This window comes from Taudactylus pleione, unplaced genomic scaffold, assembly GCF_031769625.1.
Source record: "Taudactylus pleione unplaced genomic scaffold, aTauple2 ptg000080l, whole genome shotgun sequence".
Lineage (NCBI taxonomy): Eukaryota > Metazoa > Chordata > Amphibia > Anura > Myobatrachidae > Taudactylus > Taudactylus pleione.
In genome coordinates this window covers 2,876,473-2,901,187 of record NW_028284482.1, presented here as the reverse complement: position 1 = coordinate 2,901,187, position 24,715 = coordinate 2,876,473, and the positions used below count along the sequence as shown (strand labels likewise).

The following is a 24,715-nucleotide window of genomic DNA, read 5'->3' as shown; positions in this document are numbered from 1 at the left end:
GTCGGACGCATCTGCTGTCGCTCTACAATACGGCCATGGCAGGCTACTTACTAGCTTATGCTAATGCAAGAATTCGCCTGTTATGCTGAACCTCCCTGCTTCTGCATGTGGAATGCCGTCCTAACTACTATTTACGTCTGTAGGCACTACTGTCATTAGTATCTGGACATGCACCCACTCCATGCTGGGTGCAAAAGATCTGTCCGAGACAGGCATCCCATCTCCGTAGTTTCGCTGCTGAGGTTGGCTTACAATCATATGACACTTCCACTAGAAGGAACAGTTCCACGTGTCCGCGTGCGCAGTTGACCTTTTCTTTCTACAACGTATGTGCTTTCTGCTGAAATCTGAGATATCTGTCTTGCAAACCCACTGGCATCGGACTCGGACCCTACAACAGCATGTTCCCCTGCTATATACTAGAACAGGTCCCAAACGCATTACCTGGAGCTAATAATGGGGCAGATGTATGAAGCTCTGGAAAGTGATAAATTAGAGCGTGATAAACGATCAGCCACTCAGCTCCTAACTGTCATGTTACAGGCTGTGTTTGAAATTGACAGATGGAAGCTGATTGGTTGGTCGTTTATCACTCTGCACTTTATCACTTCTCAGAGCTTCATACATCTGCCCCATTGACTGGTGTTGCATTTTTGGAAGTCTTATATTAAGAATTGAGCAGATAATACCTTCACTAGCTTTCCTAAGAGAAATATGTATGTTTAATTTTCATGCTTTGCAAATAGGTAGTCCAAAATTGCCAGTATGAACACACAGCTAAAGTGGAACTATACCCTATATATAGTGCTAACATTTAATTATCTTAACTTATTGATTTGTGCTTTATTTCTCCTAGGGGACACTGGAGCTTACAGTACTGGGGTATAGACGTGGTTGAGTAGAGCCTGGCACTTTAAACTGAAAGTGTACCTGGCTTCTCCCCCCTCTATGCCCCAGTTTTAAAAATGTGCCCGAGAGAGCCGGTGCACAGTCATGTTAGTATTTTATTTATTTTAAATTCTTTTTATTTCTTATTCATTTTTCTTTTCATGAGGACAGGCAGATTGCTTAATGCAGCAGCCTGCCTGCTACGTGGGAGATGCCGGAAAGGGCACCGCCAGGGCTACTGCAGCCTGTGTCTGGTGCCCTGAGAGGGGACCCCTGTGAGACTCCGGTCTCTGCGAGGCCCGCCAAAGCTGGAAACTGCTTGTGTCCGGGTTCCTCACTGGCCCCCCTAAGTCCAACATTCCAGCTGCAGCAGTGAGACTGACTAGCAGGAGCTGTGGAGCAAGACTGGGCTTGGTGACAGTGAGCCTTTTCGCGGCTGACAGACACTGTGACCACAGCTAGTGTGGTGTGTGTGCTCCGTGCCTTCCACCCGATAGTAATGAGGGGGGGAGAGTAGGTTGATTACTTAGTGCAGTGCTGCCGCCGCTGTCACGGCCGGGATGATCATGCCTTCCCTCTCCTTTAAAATGGGCACCTGCACGTGAGGCTTATGTATGTGTGTCTCGCAGTGGCAGTACAACCAGCCAGTTATCATTTCAGCTGATGTCAGTGCCGGGCTCAGTTCCTGGCAGAGAGGGGATGGGGCTTACAATCCGGTGGCCATTACTGCTCTATCAGGAGGGCTAAGCATCGCCCTCTGCTTAGCTTCCTTCTCAGTTGGCGCGCACTGCTCACTCGGAGCGGCGCCACTTTATTGCTGGTCACTCCTTGGACAGATGATCTACATAGCCCTGGGTTGCTGCATCGCTGGCTGTATCCACTGCTGCTGTTTGGAGCCAGAGTCTATTCAGGAGCTTGTACGTTCCCTTAAGGTGCCCACACACATAGCGATTTTTTTTTTTTCCCCGATCTGGCCGATTCCGACACATTGGAACGACAGATCGGGTAAAAAATGGCCAAATCGTGAGTCCCCACTCACGATCGCGATGCGCGCCCCCGCAGGTCGCACATCGCATCGTCAGATCTGCAGTGCAGTACGGCAGATCTGACAATCTAGGACACGATGCACTATAAAAAAAAGTCTGGCTGCAGGAGATCGGATGAAGATTGGACAGCATATCGTGTGCTGAGCTGCCGGGGAGAATTTCAAGGGAAATCGGACACATCGTCGGAACTTAAGTATATCGGTAATATGTGTGTGGGCACCTTTAGGGGTTGAGAGCATTGACTGTGATTCCTGCTCCTCTCCCTCTATCCTTTTGTCTCCTCTGTTACTAACACAGGCTGTCTTTGAGTTATATGGCTGTGTGTACATCATGGCAACTAAGGCAGCAGAAAAAAAGTCACAAATTGTTTGCTCGCTCCAAATGCAAGAAGAAGTTTAGACATGCTCGCTCAGATTGAAGCTTGTGATTTAGAGGAATCTACTGTAGCTGCGCAGGGCCAGAGCGTACAGTTCTCCTGGATGCATAGCTTAGCTGGGGTTATGGTAGATTTAACCTCAGAGTTGGCTGCGTCTCGGAGAAAAAGGGAAGCTGCAAGGGAAGGTCCTAGCGCTTCTCATTCATCTTTTTTAGCTAATGAACCTACGTGGGCGCAGAGATTAGCCTGTTCCGGGGAAGTTTAGCCTAGATGATGGGTTCTTCTACTAGATCCTCAGAAACAGTGTTAAGTCGGCCGCCCAGGAAGCGAGCCCTTCTAGCGTTTCTGCAATCGGAAGAGGAATCTGATGCAGATAATTCCTCTCAGAAGGAGGAGGGTGAAATGCTGGATGATTCAGACGCTGATGTTGTCTTAATGGAACCAGAGGTCCCTCCACAGGGTCTGGAGGCTCTTATCCTTGTAGTGCAAAAGATTCTTCATGTGTCAGATTTGGAGGTACAGGAATCAGTGGATTCATATTTGTTTGGTAAAAACAAAAATCCACTGTTACTTTTCCCATTTCCCTCCAGTTAGATGAACAGATTGCGGCAGCCTGGAAACATCCAGATAGGAAGTTTCAGCTTCCACATCGTTTTCTCTTTATTCCTTTCCTGTATATAACAGAAGCAAGTGGGAAAAACCTCCGCCTGTAGACTCTTCAGTCTCTCCTCTCAAAGAAGACTACGCTTCCAGTGCCGGGAGCTACGGTCGTGAAGGAATGCTCTCTGCGGAAACTACCCTCAAGTCCATCTATACTGCCGCCGGGGCCCTGCTTAGACCTGCTCTAGTAGGTTGTTGGGTTAACAAGATGGTAGAAAAATAGGCTGAACAATAGGCTGAGGGACTGAGGTTTAACACGTCAGGAGCGGATCTTCTCTCTCTAGCTGAACATATCCAGCAATCCGCGGTATATCTAGGGGGGCCTCTAGAGACATTGGTCAGGTAGGCTCCAGAATTTCTGCTTCAGCGGTGGTGGCTCGTCACGCCCTGTGGCTTCGCACTTGGCAAGCGGACACGGAGTCTAAGCATGCTGTGGTAGGACTTGCGTTTACAGGTGAAATACTGTTTGGGCATTAACTAGATAAATGGATTTATCTGGCCACGGGCGGCAACAGTACATATTTACCTTCCTTGCCAGCGACTCCACGTCGTTCTTTCAAGGGTCCGTTCGTTTCAGACCCCCACTAGATTCCAAGACAGACCAAGAGGTGCGCTTCCTCTGCATTTTAAAGGAGGTCGTTCTAGAGGATAATAAGCTTCTAGCTCCCATCATCCGGATCCCAAGCCAACTGATAAACCTGCGGCATGATGGGCTCCCGTCCCACCTGGGGGATACCAAGGTGGGTGCCCGCCTTTTAAGGTTTACGGACATTTGGATCCACATGTGTTCGGAATCTTGTGTCCCAGGGTTACAAAATAGAATTTGCTTTTTCCTCCTCCTGTTCATTTTTTGTTCACCACAGGTCTTACAGTCGATCCTATAAAACAACTAGTTCGACTCCCCAGAGGACTCAGGGATTCTACTCCAATCTGGATTCTTCTGGACTTTTACACTCTCTTTAAATGTGGTATGGGTTCTCCGTGTTTATGTGGCCCGTATGGAGGGAATCCGTAAATTGGATTCTCTTTGTCCTTAATGCTGCGGCCAGGCAAGGTTCGCCTGCGTCAAAAAACCCTCTGACTATTTGACAGGCTTATGACGCCAATGGTCGTCCTCCACCTGTATCCATCTCTGCACATTCTACGTGCTTGGTGGGTATTTCTTGGGCTGCGCGGAGGGGTGCTTCTTCTCAACTTTGTTGTGTGGCTACGTGGAATACGCTGCACACTTTTGCGACATCTTATTCTAGGTTTGGCCGCATGGTGTTGGTTGCAGGTTTCTCAGGCTTTGTGACGTCCCCAGTATTGTAAGTTCCAGTGTCACCTAGTGGATGAAGGCGAAAAATGGATCTTTGTACTTACCAGTAAATCTGTTTCTCTGATTCCACAGGGGACACTGGATGTCCGCCGAGCAAGGCTTTTCTGTTTTTTTTTTTTTTTTTAAATTTTATTATTATTATTTATTTTTTTATTCCATGACCATTTTCTGCGCAGTTTTTGTTGTGTGCAGTGTTTTGTTCGGTTCTGCAGGTCGACTTTCTTGGGACTGTTCTTCTCTTTTCTCTTCTATCCTCAGTCTCCTCTCTGGCTCAGTTTTCTTAATTGGGGCTGATGGGGCAGTTTAAAGTGCCAGGCTCTACTCAACTAAGTCTATACCCCATTATTTTAAGCTCCAGCTTCCCACGTGGAACCTGAGAAACTGATTTACTGGTAAGTACCAAAATCCTGTTTTTTTTTTTTTTTTTTTAATAAATAGACTATATGGTTTTCCCTTTATTCTATAGGTACAACTCCCTGTTACTAGACTGCTGTCATCAATGTTTTCTTTTTTTTTTTAATTATCGTCTTCTTTGTGCACTTGGTAGAAATTTTTGCAATTTTTTTACTCTCAATTGCTAAGAGGCTTGCAAAGATGAAAGGGGTTAACTACTATTGGATAAGCTCCCTTCAATATATCCTAACAAGCAAATATTAGGCTTCTGCCATCCCTTACCGGAAGCGAGCAGCACTGAATCCATCCATTCTTTTTAATTCAGCTGCATAGTGCTTCTTTGAAGAAGACTGGATGGATTTCATACACGTCATAAGCTGCTGGGTGCCTGCAATGCAATCCGTTTCCATTTTCGGGTAAGGTAGGGGTAATTTTAAACTTGCCAGGTCCATGAGCTAGATTTACATTTTTGAAACTCGAAATTTAATATGAATGATGTTTGATTTAAAAATGTTATTCGAATTAATATTCTCCAAATAAAATAAGAGCCTAATTTCTATTTTTGTTTTGAAATGTTTCGTCTCTTGAATGCACCCCTTCATTAATTAAGGTTATATTCTTCTTGCTGTAAAACTAAGGAAACGGTTCGTAGACCTATCTCTCACAGACCGCTTCTTTTATATAGGTGGACAAAATCCTTAAAGTCATCCCACGTGATCGCAAGACCTTTCTTTTCTCTGCCACAATGACTAAAAAGGTGAGCGAAATTTATGTTGTGTTTATCAAATATAGTTGTCACGGCTATCATATTTTCTACTTCAGGGTCCATTAGGGTATCCACAGGATACCTTGGGGTATAGGCGATGGTGGTAGACATCTGGCACCTCAGAGTTAGTTTTCAGCCTCCCAGGATGCACTGGTGTCCCTATCCTATACCCCACCCCGAACCAAGGCATCTTAGTTTCGTAGGTGCCATTTTCAGAGGGGGGCTGTTAAAAGCCCCTGAAGTTATTTCAAGGCAGCTTTGCTGCACAAGATGAGCTGCACAGCCTAGACAGTCAATAGACGTCTATGCCGTCGCTCCTTCACCCCGCCGGACCAGAACGTCGGTACTGATCCAGGGCTGCTGGTGGGTGTCTGGGATCACAACTAGTGGTGACCCCGGAATATCCCTGACTGACCAGATTCAAGGGGTTCAGGTAAGAGGCAGGGTCCCGCTGACCACCCGGGGCAGCAGGCTACAGCAGTGTGGAAATGCTCCAGCGTACATGGGCTTAATAGCATGCCAGGGGAGCGCACGTTCCCTGTCTCACAGCCGGTGCCCCCCTGCTGCACAGTGCCTTTCCACAGCGGTCTGGCGGGCTGTGTCAGCGCTCTTTCCCCCGGGCCCGCCTCCTCTCAGCTCCTCGGCGGCCATTTTCAAGGAAGTGTGCAAACACTGCTGGCTTTCTGATACAGGTGGCATCGCGGTCCGGGTCACCCCGCATACCTCTCCTCTGATAAGGTCAGAGTGTGCAGCACTGTTTCCTACCATGCTCTGGTCTGAGTAGTTGATCATAGTGCTTGTAGTGCAGGTGACTTATTTCTGCATTGTATGTGACTATATGCTAGCGCTGTCTGCCTGTACTTTCACTACTGACTCAGCCATTTTACTATCCCTGTTCTTCCTCTGCTAAAGCCCTTGCGGTGCGGTGTTGCAGGGTGTTCATTGCCTCATAGTAAAAGTGTTTTTCTGTGTGGGGAGTCACATACACTCCGTTTACACTCATGTCTGGGAGTGAACGTGAATATCTTCTTCAGCTAAAATGTACCACATACAATGTACAGTTAGCGGAGGGAGATGGGAACGGTGAGGGATTATCTTATATCACGCCCGATTTCTGTCACTGCGCCTATGCAGGAACCGCCCTGGGCCCAACGGCATTTACAACCGTTGTGGGCCAGTTGGCGACGCCCCCTGCGTTTCCCCAGATGGGATTATCGCAGCAGGAGGTAGTGTCACGGTACAGCACCTGACCGACGTTTTACAAGGGGAGTCACCCATTGCGGACTTTAGTGTCTCAGACGGCTCAGTATGATGATGACATGACGTCTGATGACTGTGAGATTATTGACTTTTCTGACCAAGTGAAGTCTGGGTCTAAAGCCTATATACCTGGCCTTATACGGGCAGTCCGTGCGGCCTTTGTTATTGAGGATGAGGATCCCCCCCCCCCCCCGTGGCCAAATCTAAATACGCCTTCTTTAAGGATGTTAAGGGAGATGCCACTGTATTTCCTCTATCTGGTCAGTTAGTGGATCATTTAGAGGAGGCGTGGAAGAATCCGGGTAAGCGGCTCCAGCCTCAAAAATGCTTGGCCTTTACATACCCATGTGCAGATAATTATTTTTCCAAATGGGGAAACTCTTCCACAGGTGGATTCTCATGTCACACGCTTAGTGAGGAGTGCTACATTGCCCATGCCCTCCATGTCTTCCCTTGAAGGATGTTACGGATCGCAAGGTGGAAATATGCCTAAAATCCATTTATTCCCTTGCTGGGGGGGGCTAGACCGGCTATGGCATCTCTGGACACTGACTCTTCAGCTGAGCAGATGGAGTTAGTGGGCAATCTCAGAGACTCAGCCACGTGCATTAATGAGGCAGCCCTAGATATAGGTCTCATTTCCAGAATCTCCTCGGCAGCAGTAGCTCCCTGTGGTTGCGCTCTTGGAAAGTGGATGCTGATTCCAAGAAGGGATTGGAATGCTTGCCCTTTAATGGAAAGGACCTGTTTGATCCTGATCTAGACAAAATTGTGGCCACGCTGGCAGCAGCTAAATCTGCATGTTTGCCATCGGCTGCAGTCCCATCAGGGTCTGGTACTTCGTCCTATAGGGCCCAGGGTATATCCAAGGTAGTCTTTTCCAAGACAATCAGGGACCAGGAAATCTGCCAAGCCAAAGAAGCAGGATTGGAGTACAAGACATCCTACTCCCAAATCGGACGATAAGCCTTTAGCCTGACGGGACGAGTCTCCCCTTGGGGGACCCCAAAGTGGGAGGCCGACTTCTTCAGGTCGCCCAGTGCTGGTACCTGACTACCGCGGACACTTGGGTAAGAGAAGTGGTCTCTCGGGGGTATGCCCTCTCCTTCTGGCGAAGGCCTCCCAAATGGTTTTTCACCACAGGCCTTCAGTCAGATCAGGAGAAGGCCCGGGAACTCCATAAAGTGTTGCACTCCATGCTCCAGGCTGGAGTTATAGTGCCTGTTCTGTTACCCCAGAGGGGAGCGGGATTCTATTCCAATCTCTTCCTGGTGCAGAAACCCAATGGGTCTTACCGGCCCATCCTCAACCTCAAATCCCTCAACAAGTCCTTGAGGGTTCCTCGGTTCAGGATGGAGACTCTGCATTCCATTATATTGGAAACAGAGCCTGGGGATTTCATGGTGTCGTTGGACATTCAGGACGCCTACCTGCATGTCCCTATTATCTTAGCACACCAACAATTCCTCAGGTTTGCAGTGCTAAGCCATCAGTTCCAGTTCCAGGCACTTTGGTCTGGCCACTGCGAGTATTTACCAAAGTCATGGCAGCCCACCTGCGGATGCAGGTGGTCCGCTTGTTGCCCTATCTGGTTGACTGTCTGTTGTTAGCAGGGTCTCCAGAGATCCTTCTGCACCATCTGCAACTGACAATATCTGTATTGCAGAATCACGGTTGGTTGATAAACTGGAAGAAGTCCTCCCTGGTTCCCTCACAGAGGATGCTCCATCTCTGAGCCCTGTTGGACCCCCAACAACAGAGGATCTTTGTGACGAAGGAAAAGATCTCTGCATTACAGGCAAAGGTACGCAGTTACCTTCAAAGCCGTCAAGTGTCTGTTCACTCAGCGATGAGGTTAAGGGGCTCCATGGTGTCAATGTTCGCCATGGTGGAATATGCCCAGTTTCACTCCAGACCTATGCAGAAGTTGATCCTCTTCAGATGGAATGGGTTGCCCCATCAGATAAAGACACAGACCATGGTGCTTTCTCCGGAGGTGCGTCTGTCTCTGGCCTGGTGGCTACAGACTGCTCACCTGGACAGGGGACGCCCCTTTTTAGGTGGCGAACTTGGGTCCTTCTTATAACGGACGCCAGTCTCCGAGGCTGGGGAGCAGTGACTGGTCCACACTTGTTCCAGGGCAGTTGGACACCAGCAGAATCTGCGCTTCCAATAAACATCTTGGAACTCCGGGCAGTGTTCAGAGTTCTCCAGCAAGCAGGACCTGTTCTTCACAGAAAACCTGTGCGGGTACAGTCGGACAACGCCACCACGGTAGCTTGCATAAACCGCCACGGAGGAACCCGAAGTCAGGCGGCACTGACAGAGGTGTCCCGCATTCTGGCTTGGGCGGAGGTCAATCTCCCTGCCATCTCGGCAGTGTTCATACCAGGAGTCCACAACTGGGAAGTAGACTTTCTCAGCCGTCAAGACGTGCATCCAGGGGAATGGTCTCTTCACCAGGAGGTGTTTCAACTACTGGTGAACAAGTGGGGCCCTCTGGAGATGTACCTCGTGGCCTCCCAACACAACAGCAAGCTGCAACAACAAGCTGCATGTGTCAAGAACAAGAGACGCAGAGTCTCTTCTGATAGATGCTCTGTCGGTCCGGTGGACCTGCAGGTTTGAAAATTCAAGCAAGAAGGAGGCACGCTCCTGTTGATAGCTCCAGCGTAGCCCAGACGTCACTGGTACTCAGATCTTCGGAGTCTCTCCATAGACACTCCGATGCTGTTGCCTCTACGTCCTGACCTGTTCTCTCAAGGTCCTTGCCATTACCCGGACCTGAGTCGTCTGTCTTTGACGCGTTGCTGTTGAGACAGCCCTCTTAAGGTCCAGGGGTTTTTCCAGCTCTGTAGTTAACACCATGCTCGGAGCTCGGAAGCCTGCTTCTGCCAGAATTTACCACAGATTGTGGCTTACTTTCTTTGAATGGTGTCGCCCTAGAGGCTATGATCCTCAGATGTTTAGGATTTCCAGGGTTTTGGCTTTCCTACAGGCGGGCTTAGATCATGGCCTTCACCTTGCTTCCCTGAAGGTGCAGGTTTCAGCGTAGGATTGCTACTCTTCCTGATGTCCACACCTTTATGCAAGATGCACTTCGCATTCAGCCTCCCTTTGTTCCACCAGTGGCTCCTTGGGATTTGGCTGTGGTCCTGAGGGCTCTCCAAAGACCGCCATTTGAACCACTGGGCTCAGTGGATTTAAAATGGCTTTCAGCTAAGACTGGTCATTGCTCTCTCATGTCTCCCTCCCTTTCTGATTTTTCATAGGGACAGGGCAGTGCTTCGCACTCGCCCTGGTTTCCTACCTAAGGTGGTATCTAGTTTTCATATCAGTGAGGAAATTTATAGTACTGGCCTTTGATTCCCCAGACCTCTCTGCTGGTGAGGCCTCCTTGGATGTGGTACGTGCCTGAAGGATTTATGTTGACCGTACCAATTCATTTCGGAAGTCGGACTCCTTGTTTGTCCTTTTCCATAAGAAGGGTTGGCCTGCCACTAAGCAGACTTTGGCAGGATGGATTCACATGGCGATTTCTGAGGCTTACATTCATGAGGGCCTTCCTGTACCATCCTCTGTTAAGGCTCATTCTACTGTCTGTGGGTCCATCGCGACCATCTTTTTGCACGCTCGTATATGCTGTGGGTGGTGACCCACAGCTATACGAGCGTCCAGGAGGAAGCTCCATTTTAATGGAGGAGGGCCCTGATTCAGAGCGAGCGCTCTGGTCAGAGCGTCCGGCTCTGAATCAGGGCCATAGTCTTCTGTCCATACCTTTTGTAAGGTATTATGCATTTGATACCTTCACCTCTCAAGATGCTTCCTTCGGGCGGCGGATTTTCCTTTTAGCACAGGAGCGTCCCCAAACTTAAAGGATACTGCTTTGGGACATCCCCAAGGTATCCTGTGGATACCATATGGACCCTGAAATAGAAAATATGAGATATGGTAAGAACTTACCCTTGTTATCTCTATTTCTACGAAGTCCCGCCCTGTCACAACTGTACTGCAGATGTCCTTTGAGCTGCTCACCGTTTTTTCAGTCTCCTTCTGGTGAGAATGTAATTCTTGTGTGTTCCAGACTTTCTTCTCTCTTCTCGTCCTCCTCCGGCCTATGGCTTGTTACGTAACCGAGATGCCTTGGCTCGGGGGCGGGGTATAGGAGAGGGACCTCAGTGCTGAAAACTTTAACTCTGAAGTGCCCAATGTTTGCCGCCATCCCCAATACCCCAAGGTATCTCTATTTCTACGAAGTCCATAGGGTTCCACAGGATAACAAGGGTAAGTTCTTACAATATCTCATATTTTTTCTTGCACAAGGCTGGGGAACACTGGACCATGGGATTGTAGGGTGGGGCTGGAGCTGGCACTTTATAAAACTGTAGCTTTAAATCCTAAGCTCCTCCCAATTCAATACCACAATTCCAGTGCTCTTTAAGGGTCTGAGGAGTAGGGCATGTTCTGGTCCTGCCTTCAGCCACACTGCGGGGACGGATGGTTCTGCTGTACTCACATGTGTGCCACTCTCTAGGAGAATGCTCCACTCTGCTGCTCCCCTGCAGCTTCAAATGTTGGCTCCAGGAAGGATAAGTACTGCACAATTTAATGTTTTTAAATGCCTGTGTACTGGCTGCTATTCTGTTGCTGCAGCAACAGCTGTAATACACTGTAAGAGGGGCTGAGAAATACAGTAGTACCCCTACATAACTCTACCCAGCATATGCTGCATACCGCGTCAGTTACACACAGCACTTATCACCAGCAGCAGTTTCGAACTGAGAGTGGTTATTTTGCCTTAGGTAAATTACACCTGCTGGTTTTAGTTACAATGGGCAGCACATGCGGGGTAGTGGTAAGCGTTACTGCCTCACCGCACTGTGGTCGTGGGTTCGTGTTCTGTTACAGCCCTAACACCGTGGTGTGTGTTTGCTGGGATTCCTGCTACAGCCCTAACTTTTGGCGTTTGTATGCAGTGCTTGCTTTGGCAGCATATTTACTAAAATTGGAGCCCTGCAAAGGGGCCTCCGGACCGAGAGCAACGAAACAGAGCATATTAGCATACTTGGGTATTCCCTCATCTCGAGTCGCTTCTTTCCCTACATAGGGTTAAGTACCCAGCGGTGTCATTACTTCCGTCAGGTTCTTGGTGCGGTTTTTCAGGAATTCTCTGCTGTGCGAAGCGCAGGTGGAGGTGAGGTCTTGGAGGCGTTTTCATCCTTCCAGAGCCCCTTTACACATTTTGCATGCAAAGGTACTTACGAGGCTTTGCTCTGTCCCAATGGGTGCTGACCTACTATCCGGGGCAATTCCTTGCTGCTGTGCGCTACTCTAGGAGGTTTTGATATGCTGTGGAGCTGTCAAAGCATTAGCACCGTAAACTCACTTTCTTTTCAGCGAATCTCTCCAGTCTCCTCAGAAAGGCTTAGGCGCCACCAGATTCAGAGAGCTCCGTTCCTCGCGCATTAGCTTCCGGCAGTTTAAGAAAAGTGGCAGCATCTCCCACAGTAGTGGCTGTGGTAGCTATTTAGATCACCATACGCCCTTCAAGGCTCAGCGCCCGATAGCTATCCGCCAGCTGGCCTTTGGAGGTTTGTCTCCGGTCTGGTTTGATGGGTTCTAGGGTCGTTATCCGGTCTTGGCGAACCTCGCCAGGAGTGGAATGAGCTATGGTCACTTCTGCTGACGTATTTGTCGAGAGGTATCATAGTGATTCGCCCTGGGATTCCCTGCTGAATTGGGTGGACATTCACGACAGGCTCTGTGAGGAAGGCCAAGCGACACTGCTCAAGCTTCCGGGTTTAAGCTACGGCTCGGCTTGAAGGCCTCTTTGGCTCTGCGCTTCGCATACAGATTCATTACCTGAGTGTTCTGTACGCTATCTTCGGTGTGGTAAGGATGTTCTCCTTTTGGCCAAAATTGGCTAATCCAGACCAGTCAGGAACTGGCCGGCCGGTGGCCGTCCGAATGGTAGGGGTTCGCGTTTCCAAGTTTATGCTTCTCCTTCGAGGTGGTGCCTCGTTGGAAGGTCAGGCTGACACAAGCCAATTCTTCCCTGGTAGGGGTTAGATTTCCGGGGGCAGGTTTTAGTAACTCTCTCCGGTCTGGGCACATGGTCCCAAGGTAGCCTGGGCTTCATTGTGTGTGTCTCTCCTTCTCTCTGCCCCAGGAGCTCCTCCTCGCAGCTTTGGGGCGGTTTGCTCCAGTATCGCTGCAGGTACAGAAATGGCACATTCCAGCTGCTCTTGTTTCTTCGTGCTTTCAGCACAAGGGGGTGGATAGTTCAGTTCACATGAACTCCCACCGATTAGGCATCCACAGCGCAGGGGCCAACCTCCTCGCTGGACATCTGGAATGCATGTCTTGAGGTTCCGGATGGAGTCTCGGCTCTGTGTGTTTGCAACACGATACGGTTGAGGCTGCTGCGCATAGTGCGCACAGAATGCATCACAATTTGGTCTTTTTGGAGGCTCTGCTGGTGGAGAATACCTCGGCTTCACAGTTTTGGGACCTTTCTAGGTCGCTTGTTTCAAGTGTTTTTTGATCAGTGCGGTATCCCGGTTTTTGCTAGGTCTCCCTTGTCTCCTGGTCTGTGCCTTCATTTCTGTGGGGTGACCTCCGACTCCTCTCTCTGGCTGTGTTTTTCTTGTGGAGGACAGTGACCGGACCCTCATGGTCAAAGGTTTGGTCGGTGCCTTGTCCGTCGACCAGGTGGAACATTCGGTTGTTATGCAAGTTGGTCTACATGTGGAGGCCATTCAGTGGACCAGATTCTACTCACAGGAGTCCCAGTGGGTAATTCTCCAAACTTGACGGGGTTGCTCAGCATACCTCTCGTCTCAGTTCTCCTTCTGTCCGACAGCACCTGTCACTCTCCATTGATGGGAGGGTTTCCGTTCTGCACAGGTCCATTCCTTGGTCCTTTCGGATTAGCTCATTGTGGCCACGACCGCGAGTATCCTAGGCTGAGGTGCCATAAAATTGCTTTTAGTCTCCGGGGCCCTGGGTCACCACCCACTACGGTTCGGCTGAACGAGGGTCTCGAGCTCCATGTTATCGTCCTGGCTCTATTGGAGGCCCTGTCCGCGGCGGCGGAGACTTTTCTTCCGTCTCTCTGTGATGGTCATACCGGTAGTGGGACTTTCTTTGGACAGTGGACTTACTCAATAGACCACTTTTTTCCCAAGGTAGTGGTCTGTCTGTCGGTCTGTCTCCCTCTCCCTCCCTCCTCCCTACCGTTCAGGAGTGAGCCTTTCCGTAGGGGGGATTCATGGCCTCTCTGCATGTTTGCGAGACTACACAGTTTTGGATTGGATCCAAATATCCGCTGGCTTCCGCAAGTGGCTGCCTTGACTGTTCCGTGGAATTTTTATGTTTATCATCCAGAGCTTCGGTTTCCGCTGTCCGCTCTGTTCCATCAAGTCTCCAGGAGCATTAAAGCTTCCTGAGTGAGGGCAATCCTGGAGGCTTTAGGCTGGCTACGCTGGTCATGGTATGAGGATGTTCTCCCAAAGTCGGTTGGCCGTGGTGGCGTCTTCCACATTTTCACTTTTCCACTTGTGTGCCTGAGAATGAGAAAGCTGAAGGTGTATCTCTCTCGTGGTCCTAACTAGGCTGCTAGCCCAGAATCCGTTTCCATCTCACGCTTTACCTCAGGTTTGGAAACTCTGCCTCTCGTGGTGTAACTGTTATGATTTTCCGCCTTTCGTTTCTTGGTCTTCCTTCGGGAGGGTTTGGAGGCTGCTTGCAGACTTAGTTTTGTGACAACCAGGCTTTGGCCCTGTCCTTTTCTTTACAGCTGAGTTTAGCTCTCTTTCCAAAGGTCCAACCCATTTTTAAACTGTGTTCTGCGTATTTAGCCACCGTTTTGTCTGCATGTGGAGCCGTGGAATCTTAATCCTATTCTTATTGGCTCCACTGGTGTCGTTGCATTCAATGGATCTTCAGTTAAGTTGCTTGGAAGCTGGTCTTCCTTATGGCTATGGTCTTCCCTCTGCATAGTACCGTATTTACGGTTTGCAAGCCGCCTTTGCTAGCCTTTCATGAAGATTGTGCGGTTCTCTGTACCGGTTTTCCGATTCCAGCCGACACTGGTTTTGGATATTATTCTTCCACGAGTTCCCGGGACACTGAATTTCGGGCTCTGCTACCTGAGCTCTGCAGAATTCCTTGGACTTGTCGTCTTTGGTACGCCGCATTGTTCTCTGCGGGTTCTTTATGACCCATAGCAACATGGTTGGCTGACTACTTAGCAGACCCTTGCGCGTTGGATCTTCTCGGTTATTACACTTGCCCATTCTGGTGCTGGTCATCCGCCACCAAACTGGATGACAGCGCCTTCCGTTAGGGCGGCACCGATCTTTTGGCCAGAGCGAAATGAGACTTCAGCAGCACAGGTCTACCGTGCATCTATCTGGTCCCCTGTCCGCACGTTTGCTCATTTTTACGTTCCAGGTTTTTGGTTTTTTTTGCATCCGGCGGCACCCACTTTGGGTGTACGATTCTCCGATCAGGCAGCCTGAGCGTTCCCTCCCTTGGGTGAGGCTTTGGTCCAGTGTTCCCCAGCCTTGCTGCAAGAGAAAATAGGATTTTTGGTCAACTTACTGTTGAATCCATTTCTCTTAAGCAGGCTGGGGAACACTGCGAGCCCTCCCTCACGCTCAGTCCTGCGAGGTGTGTGGTTCTTGACCGGTCTTTTACCTACTGGTTTGTTCATGTCTTGCAAGTTGTAAGAAAGCGCTTTACACTTAATACGTGTGCGTTTTTTAATTGCCAGAATGTTTATTCTTTATAAAAGCATTGCTGCCTAAACCAAGTCTAGCAGGTAATTTACAGCTTCTCAGCAGATCCCTGATGGCTAGCATTCACCCTATGTAACAGGCACTCGTACATCTTTATTAAAGACCGCAGTAGTCATACTGTTCTTGTGTAGTAGTTGTCTGTTTGAGAAAACCTTTTGGTGAGATCATTGTTTAAATTTTGATGATTCTACTTTTAATAGTGCCAACATATCACATAACATTGTATATTGAGAGGCTATTAATAAAAATAACCTACTTCTGCTTTGTTATTGTCACTGGTCTTTTTATTTAGTCATAGGAAAAACTTTTCTCAGGCTTTTGTTGTCACCATCTATAATGATCAGCAAATTAACATCTGTAACCTTGTTCTTGTCTATGACCAGGAATTCTGATTTCTGATTTTATTTTTAAAACTGGCGCATTCACATATGAAATAACCCTGAGTTCAAGTTGATAATGCAACAGTACAGTTCTTATTCTTTATTTTCTTAGGTGCAAAAACTGCAACGTGCAGCTCTGAGAGATCCAGTGAAATGTGCAGTGTCTTCTAAGTATCAGACAGTGGAGAAGCTGCAACAGTTTTATATTTTCATCCCGTCCAAGTTCAAGGTATTAATATGTGTTCTGTATTCCTTCTTTCTCCTTCATCCACTAGGGGACACTGGAGTTCAAGACAGTGGGGTATAGACGGTGGTAGAGCAGAGCCTGGCACTTTAAATAATTCTGAAGTGAGAGCCGGTCACATAGGGCTGAGCTCCAGCCCACACATAGTATTTTTTCTTTTATTTCAACTTTATTTTAATTTCTAGCTTTCACAAAGCATTGAGGACAGGCTGACAGAGTGCTGCGTCTGTCAGCCTGCTACATGGAGGCATCAGGAGACCCGCCACCACTAAATAAGAGTGTGTGTCGGAGTCCAAGGCACCCTGGCAGTAGCTCAGGGAGGATACGCCACAGCTTAATATAGAGGCTGTGTCCGTGCTTCCGAATGCCTAGCCGCAGCCCTGATGCCAGCAGCTGGTAAGTATAGCTCTGTTCCCCTTATGGGGAACGGAGTTTAATCTGCGGCCCCTCTGCCCCCTCCCAGGCTCAGGTGGTATACACTGTAGTATAACCCCTCCTGGAATCCTGTTAAAACGCCGCTAGCGTTATTACAAGGGGCAGAGCTACCGCGCATAGAGCGCGGATTCATGTACAGGGAGACTGTTCAGACAGTCTGTAATGTTGCTGCCTAGCAGCGAGCCCTGATATCCTGTTACTGAGCGCTGTCTGACTTAATAGAGCTGACAGCGCTCTGTTTGTCAGCTCTCACGAGAGCCGAATCCTCCCTCTTCTCTATCCCCACGGGGAGGGAGCCTGCGCGTCCCGCTACTCCCATAAGGGAGTCTACATTGCGCGGCTGTTCCCTGCCGCGCTGGTGCTTGAAGAAGCACTGGCGCTGGCTTCTGCAGGGGGAGGAGCACAGCCGCCGGAGAGCGACTGTTATTCACAGCGCTCTCGGCTGCTGGTTGCGGCGCCGGTGCTTGTATGAAGATTGCACCGGCGCTGCCTACAATTGGCCGCATGGCGGGGCTTAGGAAGCTGCTCAGAGCGGCTGTTCACTGCCGTGCTGGTGCTTGTAGAAGCGCTGGCTTCTGCACACAGCCGCCGGAGAGCGAGGCTGTTATTCAGCGCTCTCGGCTGCTGGTTGCGGCGCCGGTGCTTGTATGAAGATGCACCGGCGCTGGCTATTACGTTCCCGCTCCCCCACTCGCGCTGCTATACCAGCCATTGTTTGCGCCCCGCCCGCTTATTGATAAGGGGCGGAGTCTAGTCCATGCTGGCGTGCACAGATGCCGCCATTACCTCCAGCGAGTATTTTAAAACCGCATATGCACCTGCCTTAAAAGGAGCTGGGGCTTATTGCCAGCATCTCCTGCATCCTCACTCTGGAGTTCTGTGGGGGGTGCAACCCTTAAAAGGGTTGTGGGTTTTATTCCCAGAACGGCCCTAGCTGTTGGGAGTTTGTATGTTCTCCCTGTGCTTGCATATGGCCTCTCCCGTTTTTTTCTTTACTTAAACCTACAGCACTGGTCTTATTAGGTTTAACGACACAACTGTGGAGTTTGTAATTTAACCTGCAGTCTTTATATAGATCTGGCTCTGCCTCATCTCTGTTATATTGCACGTCGGTAGTTCCCCTACGGAACTGGGAAGTGTACTGGTTTAATATTATATTTAAAAAAAATAAAAAATAAAAAATGAAGCACAGGGAGGAACATGCCACAGCCTAATATAGAGGTTGTGTCCATGCCACTTTGCCCACCACATATCTATCAGCGCCTATGGCCACACGCCCGATCTCGTCTGATCTTGGACGCTAAGCAGCGCCAGGCCTGGGTAGTACTTGGATGGGAGACCGCCTGGGTATACCAGGTGCGGCAGGCTTATTACATTGAACATCTGGGGCAAATATGCTTGATTTGTAACAGAATAATGCAGTGTGTTTCTTGCATCTATAGCTGCCAGAGATCACTCTGCCTAAATGTGTATGGTATGCATAGTCGGGGCCACTGTTCTGGCTGCTGCCAGAAATTACGGTTATTGAATATCTTTAACTCAAGGTTACAAAAAGGGTGCGTCCCATCCTCAGGCTTATGCCTCACATTGGCTCACCTTAAGAATGAGCCGTACTGTTCTCATGCATATATGTGGCTGCACATATGTTAAATCTCAACAGCCTTCGGTGCTTACCTTAGAAGGTATGCATCTATATGGATTTATATCTTATTTATTCCCTTCGGCAGCACACACAACACGAAGTAGTAACATATGGCCGTTGTGGTGGTTGGCATTGCTGTCTCGCATCACTGAGGTCATCTTTTGATTTCCATCATCTGGGGCACACCTGATAAGGCGAGTACACCGGTAACGGAAGGGTCCCAGGATCGCAATCAGTCTGGGATAGTACGTTGCTAACATTTCCTGCCCCAACGCCGTAGCAGAATGACGGCCACACGCGGCACATGAGCAGTCTCCCTGCGTGGAGGTAAGCCACATGTATGTATATACTTGTATTTTATACTAAACCCGGCGTTAAGACCTGGGGCTCAGTTCCTTCCATGGCTCTAACTATTGCCCTTGTTATATTTTTCAAATTATATCGTCACCTACTAATCTTGTATGTAGGTACGCGTAGGCATGTGGGGATTTGTGTGTGTATATGTGTATATATATGTATGTATATATATTATGTGTATATATATATGTATATGTGTATATAATATATATATATATATATATATTGCTTCTTATCCTTACCATTAAAGCAGGGGTAGGATATGTTCTTCTCTGTTTTATGTCTGATACCTAGCATATTTAAAGAGGATGCTGCGATGAGAGGCTGGACTCTCCTGATCCGGTAGTTTGTTCTATAACTCCGCTTACACCATCTCTCCCTAGGGATTGGGTGGTGTGTGTGTATATGTATATAATTATGGATATGTGTAGGTATGCCTGGAACGCTGCCAGGGTTTATCAGAAGCTATCTGTTATATACATACATATTATATGGTGGCTCTATAGACTAGAGTCATGTTCTGCAGCTTACATAGGATAGTCAGAGGCTCCTACGGCATTGCTTCTAGTATGGACTCTATACATGTCCTGGGGCCTTCCTGTATGTCCACACATGTATATAAGGATATGTACTTACACCCGCCTCGGGTTATAGTCCTGTTTCCATCAGTCTATATCTACGGCGTCCACTTCGGGGGACCTATTAATTACAACTACACTCTAGGGCGCACTTAGTAACCAACTTGTAAGACACTAGGAATGCAGTGTGTGTATATATAGATATAGCATGCTGATCTCCTATTGTGGGATATATGTGTGTGTGTGTATATATGTATATGTATGTAGCGTGCTGATCTCCTGGTGCAGGAGTTTGACAAGTGACTTACTATGTCGGTACTAACTCTTCCTTTCAAAGAGTTTGTCTTTTCATGCAGCTGTGTGTGTGTGTGTGTGTGTGTGTGTGTGTGTGTGTGTGTGTGTGTGTGTGTGTGTATGTGTATATATACTGATATATTCCCGTTCCTTGTATGAATTTTCCTAATAATTGGAGAAATCTGTTTTTGGCCCTGACTGGCGTTATCACTACATATATATATATCTCTTCTTACTTGGGATAATTAACGCATTCTATGTCTATGTACAGGTACCTTTCCCAGCATCGATTCTGGTACTTTATATTATTGTCTTGTCGCATATCTCAATAAAATGGGTATCTGATGGTCCCTTGGGTACATTTCCTATCAGTACATAGAGAATCCTGGATCTATTCCATCCTCATGGCTTATTTAGTTAATTTACATGAGGCCTAGGGCCACCCGCCGATATAGGCAGGGTCTGGCCTGGGTTGTATCAGATTGTGGGCGTAATACACACTTCACCATTATAAGTGTTAATGTAAGGATACACTAGCAGACCGTTTTTGGGGTATGTGTAATCTCTATATGGATACATATCCCTAATGGAACAGGCTCAGGTATAGCGTCCTGTTGTACGGCCTTCTTGTCTCCACTAACAATTTGCTAGTTTCTACAGTATTTTCTTCTGCAGCATCTCCAGACTGAAGTCCGTGCTGTAGAGCATTGATCTTTGCCCACTGAGGCTACTCTCTGTACCTGTCGTGGTGGGTTGCTGTGAGATGAATAAGGTCAGTGACATTCTACATAGCGTCCAGAGGGCTTCTGGTCGCTCACAGGTAAGCGGGCTTACCCCACTAATGCCTCGGAAGATGCTTCCTTTTCATGCATCCTGACATAGCTGTTATTCTCTCTTACGCACCCTAGCTGCTGTCCTAGCAGCCTTCAGTTCTTTTAAATCAGTTGGCTGTACACTTTAGAGCTTTCCTGGTGTGTAGGTGCATAGTTGTAACATTGAGATTTGTGACCCTATTCTACTGGAATCTGTTGGGTTTATGGACTGAAGCGCATCTATGGGCTAATGCACATCTTTACTATAAAGTGTGACAGTCTCTATGTTCCATACAGAGGGCCTGGTTAGTTTCCTGTTCAGTATCTGTTGATAAATTCAGCACACTGACAGGTACCTGAATGGTACCTTCATAGTTGTCCTAGTGCTTTAGCCTTGCGGATGGGATACTTCCCTATATTGGTAACTCTCCCTGGGTGGAGGTGGCATCCGTGCTCTTTTTCTGCTAAGGGTATCCTGGGTGTTTTCATACTATGTTCAGGCCAGTAGTTGGTACTGATTACACTCTACCATCATGTAGGAAGTTGTCTGCTGTTTGACAGGAGGGGTGGTACTGCCGTCTGACCCACTGGAAGGAATTGTAGTCTCAATCCTCTCGTATCCGTCTCATGCCCAGTGGGATGGTCTAAACCTTCCACTGGTTACCAACCCTTTAGTAGTTATAGTTGGACCTCGAGAATGGTTCAGGGCGACTGTTAGGTCGTAACTCTTGCCTCCTTGTTTGCTTGGTTAAGAGTCTGTGGACGGGTTCAGCTCCGTCTCTGTATATTGGTATCATTATACTTTTATCTATATGATTGATGTCCCGCAGTGCTGGGATTCTGCTGTCTGAGACTGTTGCAGCTTCCTGTAGTTGTCGCTGGTACGGTTTTCTCGAGTTTTGTTCTCATGTTACTGCCATTCTATGGATTCTAGTTGGGGTTTTCTGCTCCCAGCGGTCTTGCTTGGTCTGTTTTTGGCTGAGCTTACGGTGTTCTGATGCTTCTCATCTGCGGCTACTCTCTAGCCGTATTCCATTGAATTTACGCTGTAAGTTGTGGAATGTCTGTGACTGTTCAGCAAGGAGCTCTGATTGTCTCCTGGCTCTACGACATGCCTCCAGTCTTGGGCTGTCCCTGTTTCGGTTGGCCAAAAGGTCGGCAGGTTCTCCGCGCTTCCCACCCGGGAGGTTGGCTTTGGGACGTCCCCACTGTCTTGAACTCCAGTGTCCCCTAGTGGATGAAGGAGAAAACAGGATTTTGGTACTTACCGATAAATCCCTTTCTCCGATTCCACAGGGGACACTGGACGCCCGCCCAGCGCTGCGTTCCTGCCGTTTTGTTGGGTCCTTATCTAGTTGTGTGACTGCATGTGTTCCCTGCAGTGGGTTCCTCTGTTCTCCTTCAGTCGGTATTGTTCCGTTCTGTGGTCTTCTCCTTCTCCTCATTTTCCTGTTGTCTACCGTCTCCTCTCGGGCTCAGTTCTTAAAACTGGGGCTGATGGGGCATAGAGGGGGAGGAGCCAGTCACACTTCAGAATTATTTAAAGTGCCAGACTCTGCTCTACCACCGTCTATACCCCACTGTCTTGAACTCCAGTGTCCCCTGTGGAATCGGAGAAAGGGATTTATCGGTAAGTACCAAAATCCTGTTTTTTGTTGGTTGTACTTGGCAAATTTTAATTACAGATCTGTCCTTACACATCTTTCACTAAAAAGTCTCTCTCTGTGTGCCAGGTCCTGTGAAATTCTGCTAGCACCAGGCGTTTTTTTTTTTTCTTGAAAATGCATCTAATGGTGCATAAACATTGTCAGATTTTTCTTCAGATCTGAACGATAACTATTTTAAAAATTGTTCATATCTGAAAGAAAAATCTGACGTGGACAACAATGAATGATGCGCGTTCCCGTTTGTCAGATAACGATATCTGACATCTGATGTTTGCAGTCAGATTTGGTTGATTTCATTCATTTTAATACAGGCTGAAATCGTTCAGTCGTTCATCTGACATATCTGACCGTGTGTATGCACCATAAGTCACAATTCGATGTGACTAGGACACACCAGCAGCCTGTGCTGATTAATTTGAAATGTAACAATTGTATATCTGTGTAGGCCTGCCGCTAGCAGAGTAGCACGCCATTCAAGTTGTGCTGCATGGCGTATTAAGGCTAGATGTATGAGGACACATCTGCATCCCATAAAATCTCCTGTGTATCGATATCCAATTTTCATGTTTTGGTTAGTGGCAAAGCTTTAATTTCCTAATAACATTGTGGTGTGAAATATGCAGGAACCAATGATAGAGGTTCTTAGCGCTTCATAAGAAGTTTTCAATTTCTGCTATACAAATAAAGCATTAAATGGACATAATGTTAAAATATAAATTTTAAAGCATAAAGTAAGCTAGTCAATCCCAAATTAACAAATTTTTGCAGGTGTTTGGTGAGATGGTTTAAATAGGAAAACTTTAAATCTTTATTAAACAGCACAAATGGAGAGGATATAAAAGAGATCCAAACTGCTGTATTGCCAGAAATGTCATTGCTACTGCCTCTGAGGGTGGTTAGGGGGGACGAAATGTTTAGGTCTACGTTGCACTTACACTAAGATTGTAAACGTGAGCAGGACCCTCCTACCTTTTTGTTTATTACCTAGTCTCCTTTTTGTTCCCTTATATCGTTGTCCCTGTATAAGTTAAGCTGCATACACACACAACGATTTTGTTACCAACGATTTTATGAACAATTTTCTGTCAGATTTTTTAAAGTGTAATGAACGATTTTTTGGAACTTCAAACGATTTTTTGCATATTCCCTTAATGAAAATCGTTGAGTTGACAAGTCCGACTAAACTACAAACGTGAACGCGCATGAATGATAATCGTTCATTTGACTCAGAAAGTGAATGATTTTTTTAAACGATATCGTTTAACAATAATCGTTCAAAAAATCGTGTGTATGCAGCTTAAATGTTAATAACAACAATATTATTAAATAATACTTGTAACAATGCCAGCTGTCATTTCTGCACTAGAAGTCTCCTGACCATGTGGGTCAGGAGAAACCTGGACTGGCCTCCAATGCTGCTGTCTATAGTAAAATTTGTGGAAAAATAAAGTTTACCTTTTTTATTTATTTTTTAATTTAGTAAAACTCCCCAATATATTATTAGAAATGACCACACACCTTTATTTGTTGGATCCTGTACGTGTAATAGTCCTATGCATATTTCACTTTAATCTGCTGGAACCGTACCTGTAAATTTTAATGTTTGAATCCAAATGACACAGTATAATGACTCACTAATAAACAGTATTACTGCTTGAATTTAAGAAAAATAAAAATCAAAATGTTTATTTCTCTTTCGCCTGGGCTGGGGGACACTGGACCATGAGTTGTAGGTGGGAAGGCGTGGATTTGGCACTAACACTGAAATCTATAACTCCTCCCCTCTGCAACCCCTGACTTCAGTGTAAGTTTAGTGCCTGTGGAGAGAGGCACGTTTTTTCAGGGCTGTCCTGGTTTAGCTTAGGGATTTTATTTTATTTTTTTGTAATGTTATGTTCATTTTTTACTATAGGTACTGTGCGCTGCTTATAGCAGCACACAGCTGGAGTGTAAAGCAGCGGTGAGAGCCGCATCTAAGGGGGGGATAGAGCTGAGCACACTCCGGTCTCTGAAGAGACCATCTGGGCCCGGGGATGCTGTTACCTGGTAGAGGTGCAGGCAGTCAGCGTGGTCCTGGATGGCGGGCGCCATCTTGCCGGGTTTCTTGTCGACGGCTCCTGTGGGGAGGGTGCCGACTACAGACCGACCGCAGGTGAGACCTACAGCAACACCACACTGGACATGCTGTTCTTGGAAGCTATGCAGTGTTGGGCCTGGTTAGTACTTGGACGGGAGACCACCTGGGAATACCAGGTGCTGTAGGTAAATGCGGGTCAGTCCAAGGGCTTTCCCCACTGAGCGGAGTAACACTTGAAAGAAGGAACAGTGAGGCTCGCTTCCATATGACGGAGGGAGGAGCCATGGCTGCTGGTTCCTCCCGCTCTCCAGTGGCAAAATGCAGACTCCCAGGAAGTCTCATAGCTTTTTAAAGGACACAAGCCTGAACAGCATGGAGGAAGGACAGAGCAAGCTCCTTTCCCTCTGCAGCGTACAGCTAAGTAGTTTTCAGTATTACTGTAATCTGTTCTTGTGCCTGCTTGGAGTGTTTGCATATTCGTTGCCACTTGTTATATTTTTTTTTTGTATTTTGTTTTCTTTTCCGGGCTGACTGCTGCGGCAGGGCAGCGCAGCAAGGGGGTGCTCTAATGACGGACAAAGTCCACAAAGGGCCAGAACCCCACTATGGTTATATTATTTACATGTGCCAAGTGTCAGGCTAAATTGCCGTGTGGACAACTGGATGCAGGGGCTTTGTGTATGGACTGTCAGCTGGGGTCCACATGTGAGCAGCCAGCTGG

The 24,715-nt window shown here is 47.7% G+C and overlaps 1 protein-coding gene across 1 annotated transcript in view; it reads left to right on the top strand.

The window, feature by feature from the left end:
• The window catches only part of DDX47 (DEAD-box helicase 47), a 98,014-nt gene that overhangs the window by 20,084 nt on the left and 53,215 nt on the right, over positions 1-24,715 (top strand). The window contains exons 6-7 of the mRNA XM_088468010.1: positions 5,367-5,438; positions 16,001-16,117. Of these exons, the coding sequence (XP_088324136.1) occupies positions 5,367-5,438; positions 16,001-16,117 (189 nt within the window). The remainder of the gene's footprint in view (positions 1-5,366; positions 5,439-16,000; positions 16,118-24,715) is intronic.